The sequence below is a fragment of the Humulus lupulus genome, chromosome X (genome assembly GCF_963169125.1).
Source record: "Humulus lupulus chromosome X, drHumLupu1.1, whole genome shotgun sequence".
Classification (NCBI taxonomy): Eukaryota; Viridiplantae; Streptophyta; class Magnoliopsida; order Rosales; family Cannabaceae; genus Humulus; species Humulus lupulus.
Genome location: NC_084802.1, coordinates 213,136,072 through 213,147,022, shown reverse-complemented (window position 1 = coordinate 213,147,022; position 10,951 = coordinate 213,136,072). Strand labels below are relative to the sequence as shown.

Genomic DNA, 10,951 nt, shown 5'->3' with positions numbered 1-10,951 from the left:
TTTCTCCTACTACTGCCATGCCATAACCTCGGCAGCTGTCTCTTGACTGGCTCTCAGATTAGCCAGCTCTTCTTGCAGCGCTCCCATAGTACTTTTCAGCGTTGCATCATCCATTTCTTCCTCCTCAAAATCTAAATGTGGCTCATCCTCAGCCACGCTTGCAGGAGGAGGAGGAGGTGGCGGGTTTGACGGTGCAGCGACGGCCGCCTGTCCAGTTTTCCTTGCAGTTTTCGCCATCGATTTTCTCAACAATGATAAATCAAGCTCTCAATGAAAGCACCAGAATGTTGACCCAGATTTTGGTCAACTGACACGGAGTCAGAATATGCTTGATGTGAATGAATGCGTTGAAAAGAATCGAATGACAAAAATAATAAGAACACGATATTTTATAGTGGTTCGGCCCCAGGATCTGGTAATGACCTACGCCCACTTAGATTGTTATTGATATGAGAATCAAATGAGTGATCAAAGAACAAGGGTTCAATGAGTTTCACCAACCTCTGAAGAACAATACAATATCTCAAGTAGAATTACTCTAGTATCAAACAATTTGAAAGCCCAAAGTCTCTTCCTTGAGCTATCTTTCTCTATTTATAGGCTCAAGGGGGATTACACAAGATTGTTACAGATATTCTCTCCTGAATAATCGGATACTCAGGAGATTGTGTGAGTTAATTTCGGGATTTACAAAGATCTTTATTGTAACATTGTGTTGTATGTGGAACCATCGACCAGACTGGTCGTAGGTGAGACTGGGTCGCCTCCTGCTTATAATGTACCTTCTGGTCGATACACTAGCAGAGTTCCTCCAGATGTCAGCCACGTGTCCAGGGATCACTTGCCACGTCATCAATGCCAATTTTTTGGATAACATAAACTAACTTTTATACAAAAATATGGGAAAATAAACCCATAAAAGTGAAAAATCTTAAAAAAAGCCATAAATTAAATTTTTTTTTTTTAAAAAAAAAAAACTATAATTTTGCACACTATTAAAAATCACAAATAAAATGTAATTTCCTCCTTTTTTTTTTATTTTACATTTTTGCCCTAAAACTTAATTTTCGTAAATGAAACAAAATCTCGCAAGCACAAGAAAATTAAACCAGAAAATGGATGTAACAAAAAAACAAGGATTTTATCAAGATTCACCAAAAATGATAATTATTTCTTCGGGAATTCTCTTTGAGAAGTTCTTTGTAATATCTTGAAAATTAATTACAAATATACAACCAAAATTCACAACTCCTATATAAATCATTTTTCCAAACTCTGACCAAAGAGATTACCGAGTACAAAATTTATCATGAGAATAAAACTCTCCCAAATATATTACGATGCTTTATATATAGGGAAATCTACAAAAATGCACTAAAAGTTAAAAATAATCTGAAAAATATGGTGTATTACAAAAATACGGAATTTTTGGATAAAAACATGGAATGACAAATTGTAAATACGGAGTGACAAATCATAAATAAAAGCTGTAAAATAAATTTTTTGTGAACAACGTTTACAAACTAGTAAATATCTGTTACAAATTTGTAAATATCTATTACGTGTTTGCAAATAATATTTACAAAATCCGTTATAGAATTGTAGTTTTTGTTTTTGTTTTTTTGTAGATAAAACTTACAAACAAATTTGTAACTAATTTTTTTATTTTTGTAACAATAGTTTACAAATCTAGTTTTATAACTAAGAAAGATATTTTTGTAACTAATATTTACGAAAATATTTTATAGTTAAGAAATCATAAACAAAATATACATAAAAATATTATGTTTTTCTATATTATTACAATATTGTACACAAAAATTACATGAACCATCATATTTATGCTATACAACTTAAAAATACAAATTTAAGATATTCATTATTTATAAAACACTTTATTGAATGTAGTGGTGAAATACAATATTTTTTTTAAACAAGTTTTACATTTTTGTAACAACAATTTACAAAACTAATTTCACAACTAAAAAGTTTATTTTTGTAACTCACATTTACATAAATATTTATAAATTTATTTAACATGATTATTACAAAGATTTACAAAACTAATTTTTTAACTTTAAATATATTTTTGTAACAAAACTTGAAACTTTAACTGTATATTGTAACATATAGTTATTAATATTAATTTTAATTAACTGCATATTGTAATTTGTATAAATATTAATTTTAATATTAATAAATACATTCATTTTAAATAAAAATAAATTAATCTACTTTATTAATTTCCAAGGACAATATTAGAAATGATTTATCTGGAGTCTGTCTTTAATGAACCTTTCTCTTCATTACAGAAGTGTTTTGAAGATGTGGAGTACTAAAAACTGTCCATGGTACTCCATGAAGCCTAGAAGAAGTACGGTCAATGAGTTACAATACTGTATTTTTGTAATTTGTTTAATATGTCGTATAAAACGATTTAAAATTATGGTGGGAGATGTAATTAATCCTTTTATATATATTAATATATATATGTGTGGCCGACTTGATTTTTTTTATAAAATATATATGGATAAAGAAGAGGACAAAAATGTGAGATCAAGTTTTAATGATACATAACTTTTTTCTTTTTACCAATTCTAGTTTTAGATGTGTATTTAAAAGGGTTGAGAAAAGAACATGTTAAAACTTTCAATTTTGGTATAGATCTCCTGCAGGAAATAGGTGAGGAGATAAAGAAAAAAAATAGAGTTTGCAATAAATTGACTCTTTATATAAATCAAGTTTATAATAATATTATAGAAAGACTTTACCACTTAATTAATAAAAATAGTTTAGTTGAAAAAAATACCCCATTTTTCCTCAAAATTAAAAGAATCCAACTTTGGTACGAGATTATAACATATTGACCATGAACGCGTATGAGCCGAAGCAACACTAGTATTATTTTGATTAATCAATCAGCAAGATCTATCATCAATATATAGCTTTTTAGCCTCATTATATAAATAAATATATATATATATATTTAAATATAAAGGATAGGTAATTATTTGGTACTTGATATTTTTGTAAAGTATCATTTTGGTACCCGTGTTTATAATAATGCTCATTTGATATTATGTATTTTGAAATCGTACATATTTGATACTCTAAATTCAAATTTAATTAATAAAATTTTACAAATTTAATCAAAATGCTCTCAATTATATGGGTTTCAAATTGATATTTAATTACTTAATTACATATAACTTTCATATTGACAAAATTTTATCTATCAAATCTAAGTTTCTGAGTACCAAATATGTATGATTTTAAAATACATGGTGCTATATGAATATTATTAAAAACATAGGGTATACTAAAATGATACTTTGTAAAAACACAGAGTACCAAATAAGTAAATTCCCATTTATAAATAATGATTCGACTACTAGGAACTTAATTAAATTTGATTTGGTAGATACTTTTGGTGCAATCGTGGGAATAAGATCGATATATGTAATAAAATCCGTAACCAACTAGTACTTAAATTCTTTATATTAATTAATAATCTAAATATTCAAACCAATTAGAAGAGGCATGAATGGCTGTAATTGCTGTCTGATCGATCGGTGGTCACAACATGGCACACATATGAGACAACTGCCTTTGTTATTAAGATTGAGGTTGATACTCCTAATTAATAATATCTAATTAATGTATAAGGATGGATGGTCATCTTATTAAACATTAATTTTAATTTCTCAGCAAAATTAAAGAGTTCCTAAACATTAATTTCCACTCCGAACTAAAAGAGGGTTAACAACAAACTCTTATTTTAACCTCTTAGTTAATCTCTGCCTCTCAAAATACGTGTTGGAGTATTTTTTTTTTCCTTATATTTTTTATGGTGGTGGTCGTTGTACTTACAATATACATCCTGCAAATTTTCGAGAATAGTGAGCCGAAAAAAAGTTTAAAAAACTACTTGTGATCGAGCCGTTCAAAATTGGTGAACAAAAATAGTCATCATCTTGATGAGATGTTAGAGAAAATATCATACATGGAAAGTGTGTGAGTACATTCAATAATACATAAGAGCATAAATTACTCCACTCATCACTGTAAATGTGAACAGAATTGAGACAAGTTTTAGAAAGTGCTCTTGATCACATTATGAAAATGATCAGAGCTGAAGTTGTTATTTATAGAAGATGAACAGAATACAAAAAGACAAGAAAGCCCCTGAGATACAAGAACTAACCAAAACTGAAAAACCAGAAATAACAACTAACAAAACTAATCTATGTGTAACCTCTAACAGCCCCCCTCAAGTTAATGGGTCTGTGAAGAACCGTTAACTTGGTACAAAGAATAGAAAATTGAGTTACAAGCAGATGTTTTGTTAGTATATCTGCAATCTGATCTGAAGAAGAAACATAGTGAATGATGAGGAGTTTGCGAGAGACCATGTCCCTAATAAAATGGAAGTCTATCTCTATGTGCTTCGTTCGGGCATGAAAAACTGGGTTTGAAGCTAGATGAGCAGCAGACATGTTATCACACCATAGTATTGGAGTAGAAGGTACTGTAAGCTGAAGTTCAGAAAATAACTGCTGGAACCAGGTGAGTTCAGCTGCAGCATTTGCAAGAGCACGGTATTCGGACTCTGTGCTACTCCGGGAGACTACTTTCTGTTTAGAAGATGACCAGGAGACAAGACTGTCACCCAAGAAAACACAATATCCACTAGTGCTGCGCCTATCATCCGGATTGGAGGCCCAGTCAGCATCACTAAACGCAGCAAGGGGAAGAGAAGAAGCAGCAGTAAGTGTAATGCCATGAGACTTGGTGCCATTTAGATATCTAAGGATCCTTTTGACAGCCAACATGTGAGAATTTGTAGGGTGCTGCATAAATTGACAGGCTCGGTTGACAGCAAAAGCTATGTTTGGCCGAGTCATAGTGACATACTGAAGAGAGCCAATGATGCGTCTATACTCAGTGGGATCTTCAAGAGGTTTGTCATCATTTTTAGAGAGAGGTTTGCCTACTGAACCAGGTGTAGGAGCAGGTTTGGAGTCCAGCATCTCAGTGGAATTTAAGATATCAGTGATGTACTTCTGCTGACACAAGTGGATCTGGTTTGGGGTATGAGTTACTTCTATGCCGAGGAAGTAGTGCAGTTGACCAAGGTCCCGAATAGCGAAAGCTTGGTGTAATTTGGCAACCAATTGATCAATATGGAGGGAGGAGCTGCCTGTTATTATAATATTGTCAACATAGACAATGAGAAACAGGTGAACATCAGAGGTGTGCAGAGTAAACAGAGAGGAATCTGACTTGGAGTTGGAGAATCCCCATGAGAGAAGTGCAGAACTAAGCTTTGAGAACCAGGCCTGCGGTGCCTGCTTTAGGCCATAGAGGGCTTTCCATAGTTTACACACATAGGAGGGAGTTTCTTGATTGATAAAGCCCGGAGGCTGAGACATATAGACATGTTCAGTTAATTCTCCATTTAGAAATGCATTATGGATGTCTACTTGTCTGAGTTTCAAACCTTTTGACAGGGCCAAAGTGAGAAGAACTCTAACAGTAGCTGGCTTGACAACTGGAGAGAAGGTGTCAAAATAATCAACTCCCTGAGTTTGAGTGAATCCCCGTGCCACTAACCTTGCTTTGTGTCTATCAACAGAGCCATTGGGGTTGTATTTTAACTTGAATAGCCACTTACAATCGATGATATTAGCATGAGCAGGAGGAGCAACTAGAGTCCAGGTACCATTTCTGTGTAAGGCAGCAATCTCAGCTTCCATAGCATCACGCCAGGGAGCAGATTGAAGAGCAGTCTTGTATGTTCGAGGAGGTACAAGAGAAGATGGCAGCTGTTGTGCAACATAAGCCCTCGGTTTGTGAATGCCACACTTGGAACGAGTCATCATTGGATGCGCATTGGAAGGAGGCAAGGGTGTTGAGATGGGTGCCAGAATTGTCTCAGCCGAAGGTACCTGCACAGGCGAAATGACTTGATTCTGCACAACAGGGTTAGTAATGCTAGTATTAACAAATTCTGTAGAGATGACAGGTGATTGCTCAATGGGAGGAGGAGAAGGAGGAAGAACAGGTAAGTGAGAGGAAGAAGGGGCAGAAGGTGGAAATGAAGTAGAAGAGGATGGGGGAGAGGGAGTGAAAGAGGTGGGAAGAATAGCAGGAGTATGAGAATAAGGAGAGGAAGAAGAGGGAATTGTTGAAGGAGGTGGAAGGTGATAGGGATAAGTTTTCTCATCAAAGACCACATATCGTGTGGTGTATATCCTGTGAGATTGAGGGTCAAGGCAGACATAACCTTTGTGTTTGGTACTGTATCCCAAAAATATGCAAGCTTTAGATCTGTACTGAAGCTTGTTATCATTGTATGGTCTTAAACAGGGAAAACATAAGCACCCAAATGATCTAAAAAGAGAATAATCAGGGGTTTTGTTGTACAGAATTTGATAGGGAGATTTGAGATTGAGAAGTTTAGTAGGTAGTCTATTGATGATGTAAATAGCAGTATTAAAAGCATATAGCCAGTAATGCAAAGGAAGGGAGGCATGCGCTAACATAGCTAAGCCAGTTTCTACCACATGTTTGTGTTTTCTCTCAACTCTGCCATTTTGAGCAGAGGTGTAGGGACATGATAAACGATGATGAATTCCAGAAGCATTCACAAAGTGTACAAAGGAACAATACTCACCTCCATTGTCATATTGTAATTCTTTGATAGTGGTTCTGAATTGATTCTTAACAAGAAGTTTAAATTGTTTAAAGACAGATAATGCTTGATCTTTGGTATGTAAAGAATATAGCCATGAAAATCTAGAGTGGTCATCCAAAAATAGAATGAAATATCGAGAACCATCAATGGCGGGAATGGGCGAAGGTCCCCAAAGATCAGTATGAATAAGATCTAGAGGAGCAGTAGCTCGATATTGAGAGATAGGGAAAGGTAATTTGTGATTCTTTGCAAATTGACAGGAAGAACAAATCAAAATTTTATTATATTTGAAGTCTTGATTACATTGAAGTAAAACATGATTGACAATGTCAGAGTGAACATGTCCTAATCTAGAATGCCAAATAGCAGCTGGAGTTGTCGAATGAGACTGGAAATGATTGATAGTAGAGGTAGGGAGATTAGAAGATCGAACTGTTGAGACATAGGCAGATTTGATCTTCAAGTCAGATTGTAAAGCATTCTTGGCTTGGAGGGTGTAGAGACCTTTGTCAAGGGAACCCTTGTGTAAAATTTTCTTCGATTGGAGATCCTTGATATTGTAAGAATTTGCAAAGAATTCAAGAAACACTTTATTGTCAGAACAAAATTTAGATACAGAAAGAAGATTATTGGACAGTTTCGGAACATGAAAGACATTGTGAAGAGCAAAGGAATTATGAGATGTTTGAATAGAAGAATGACCAAGAGATTTAATGGAAAGAGAGTTACCATTACCAATGGTGACTGCATCAGAACCAGTATAAGCAGAAGAAGACTCAAGATTTGATGAGTGAGGAGTTAAATGGTGAGAGGCACCAGAATCGAGCAACCAAGTGTCATCCGCAACAGAATTTGCATTAGCAACCATGGCATTGATTGGTGCAGAGTGAGACTGAGAGTTGTTGGCGTGAGATGCAGTCTGTGGAGGGGGTAACTGAGGATCAAAGCGCCTGTAACAATGGTAAGCGTGATGACCAAGACGTTGGCATAATTGACAAACAATCTTGGGACCACTGGGGGGTCTGGAGCCGAGATTGGGATTGTTGCGGTTGTGGTTGGAGCCGTGTGGGGCCTGAGACTGGCTACGACCTTGTGAGGAGCGATGCCAAGGTTGAGATCTTGAAGGCTGGCTCTGTCGATAGGCCATGTTCACAACTGGGACAGTTTCGTCTACCGAGAGTTGTTACTCAAGTCTGGATTCATGAGCCAGAAGTAGACTAGAGACATGTTCGAAGGTGACCCCCTTTGATTTAGAAGTGATGGACACCACAAAAGAATTGTAATCGGCACTAAGGCCAGCAAGTAAGTACAAAACTTGGTCACGTTCAGAAACTTTTTCAGAGATGGCAGCTAGTTGATCAGTTAAACTTTTGATCTTCAAGATGTAATCCATCATGGAAAACACACCTTTCTTGATTGTCTGAAGTTGCAATCGCAGTTGCATGATTCGAGCATTTGAAGTGGAAGAGTAGAGTTGATTGAGCGCAGCCCAAGCAGCAGCACTAATGCGATGACCGACGAGGTGAGACATCAATTTTGGGGTGAGCGAAGAAAAGAGCCAGCTGAGAATCAATCTGCCCTTTCGACGCCATTGTTGAAAATCTGGATTGATGCCATCTTGACCTTCAATCGTCTGAGGTGGAGCCACAATCGTTCCCTCCAGATAGTCTTCAATGCCATTTGCATATATAACATTTTCCATTTGAGTCTGCCATAGAAGAAAGTTGCTTCGATCTAATTTCACAGCTAGGGTGTGATTCAGAGCTTGAGACAGAGCAAGAAATTGCTGTTGGTGAGGAGTGAGGGCTGAGATATTTGCGGAAGCGGTCGGAACGGACTGGATGTTCTGATCGGGTCTTGCATGTTCTTCAGTCGGTGGATCGTTCGCCATTAAAGTTCAAGAAAGATGACAAGAAAGTGAGAAGATGAGGCCTGATACCATGTAAATGTGAACAGAATTGAGACAAGTTTTAGAAAGTGCTCTTGATCACGTTATGAAAATGATTAGAGCTGAAGTTGTTATTTATAGAAGATGAACAGAATACAAAAAGACAAGAAAGCCCTTGAGATACAAGAACTAACCAAAACTGAAAAACCAGAAATAACAACTAACAAAACTAATCTATGTGTAACCTCTAACAATCACCATCATGATTCTTGTCAATAGATCCCATCATGAATTAGGGTAAAACCGAAACATATAAAAATCCCTTTGTACATGTTTTTTACTTTTTATAAACAAGATTTCATATTAGATATACTTTGTTCGATCTAACTAAGTAGAATAAATACACATTAAGTAGTTAAACCAACTTCAATTTGTGTCTTTATTTGCTTGTGTTTGTGTGTGTTGGATTAGACCACAAAGGAATTAATGAGTAAGTTTAAGCGGATCTGCCTCGGCCTTGAGCTGCAACGATATAGCAGGTTTGTCTTGTCGATGGAGCTTAATTATTAGCACAAAACAAAGAGATGAATATTGGTCATCGACCAAATATTGCATGTTTTGGGTTGGTTGTACCATATATTGTATATGTAATATATCTATATGTATATATATATATCATTAATGATCAAGTTGTTTACGTTGATTCTGCTTTCTATGAACATTGCATCTGATATGATAAGGTTTGTGCAGTTGCATGAATCAGTGGTTCAAATAATTAATGTTAAGCTGTTCAATTATCCTTATAGGTACCACCACACAATATATTGATCATATTCTTAATGATGTTTTAATTAGTGTTTGTTATTACAAAAAAAGGAGACATTGTTTGTAATTATTGTCCCACCACATGGCAGACGAAAGTAGCTATATATATATAAATTCATAATTTTAGTTAGGTTAGAGAGATTCCGAATATATAATGTGATGATCTTTCCAATTCCAATACATGTATATGTATATGTATATAAGAAGGTTGGTCTCAATGGGTTTTCCTCAAACATTTTCATCTTTTGTAACATATTTTTCTCTAACAAAAACAAGATATGGCCACCATCACCACCTCTTCTTCCCATGCTCGCTCAAACAGAGTGCCTTGTAGATCTCATCCATTGATTGAAGTTGTTGAGCAACAGTTGTCCAAGTTCAGGGCATCATCATCAACATCTTCTTCTGCTTCTTCTTCTTCACTATGCAACAGATTAAAAAGCCTCAAGGATTTGTATGAGAGCCTTGGTAGTTTTCTTGAGTTGCACCACAACACCACACAAACTCTCTCCGAAGAAAACAATAACAACAAATAATGTTTAATAGTCGAACAAGTCTTAGATGGATCTCTTCGGCTATTGGATATGTGTGGTACCACAAGAGATGTTTTCTCTCAGATGAGAGACTCCCTTCAAGAACTCCAATCATCCCTGAGAAGAAAAAGAGGGTCATGTAGTGAATCTGGTGATCTGGGCAATGAGATAATAATCAGCTCATACATGTTCTCCAAAAAGAAATTGGCTAAAATGATCAAGAGTTCAAAGACTATGACAACAAAGAAATTGGTAGTTACCAAGGATTCTGATTTGTTTTCAGTGGTTACCATCCTTAATGAGGTCGAGGAAGTCACCTCTGAAGTGTTTCAATCCCTCTTGGCTTTCATTTCTGGGCCAAAGACTAGACCAGGCTCATCGTCTATAGTTTCAAAGCTATTTGGGTCTAGAAAAGTGTCATGTGAAGGAGAATTAGAAGCCAATAATGTTGAGTTGATACTTGTAAATTCAAGTAATAAAGGCATCAAAAGTGTACAAGTGAAACAAGTATTGAAGGGATTGGAATCACTAGAGTTTAACATCCAGGAATTTAAGGAGGAATTAGAATGCATCTTTAGGCAGTTGATGAAAACTAGAGTTTCCATTCTCAACATTTTCAACAACTAGTCGATCTCTTCTAATCATTTTTGTTAGAATTTGTATCATAGAAAGTTTTTGTGTAGGACATTGTAAATATATAAAGCATAATGAGAAAAGAAAAGAAAAGAAAAGTCAATCTAATCAGATTGTATAATTAATATGTTCTCGAAATTTTCTTGTCTATCTCTTCCTGTTTTTTTTCCTAGCCTCAACTTTTTCTTTGCTTTATTGTCAAAGGATGTTGCGGAAATATTTTGATAACCTGATTCCCGAATGCATTGCATGAGGTAAAAGAAGAACAAAATTTTTAAAAAGAAAGAATGTAAACGACAACAAATATAAGGAAATAAATCGCTAAAAAAATGAAAAACGACAAAAAGGGACACAGGAGTATAATTGTGAAAACGA

The 10,951-nt window shown here is 35.1% G+C and overlaps 1 protein-coding gene across 1 annotated transcript; it reads left to right on the top strand.

Annotated features, from left to right (window-relative positions):
• The first annotated feature begins 9,994 nt into the window (after positions 1–9,994).
• LOC133806733 (uncharacterized) lies at positions 9,995–10,570 on the top strand. The gene has a single exon (XM_062244824.1). The coding sequence runs from the start codon at positions 9,995–9,997 to the stop codon at positions 10,568–10,570; it is 576 nt and encodes a 191-aa protein (XP_062100808.1).
• The last annotated feature ends 381 nt before the right edge of the window (positions 10,571–10,951 follow it).

What these genes read in the sequence shown, in the direction of transcription:
- LOC133806733 (XM_062244824.1), top strand. Translation starts at nt 9,995, where the DNA reads ATGTGTGGTACCACAAGAGATGTTTTCTCTCAGATGAGAGACTCCCTT.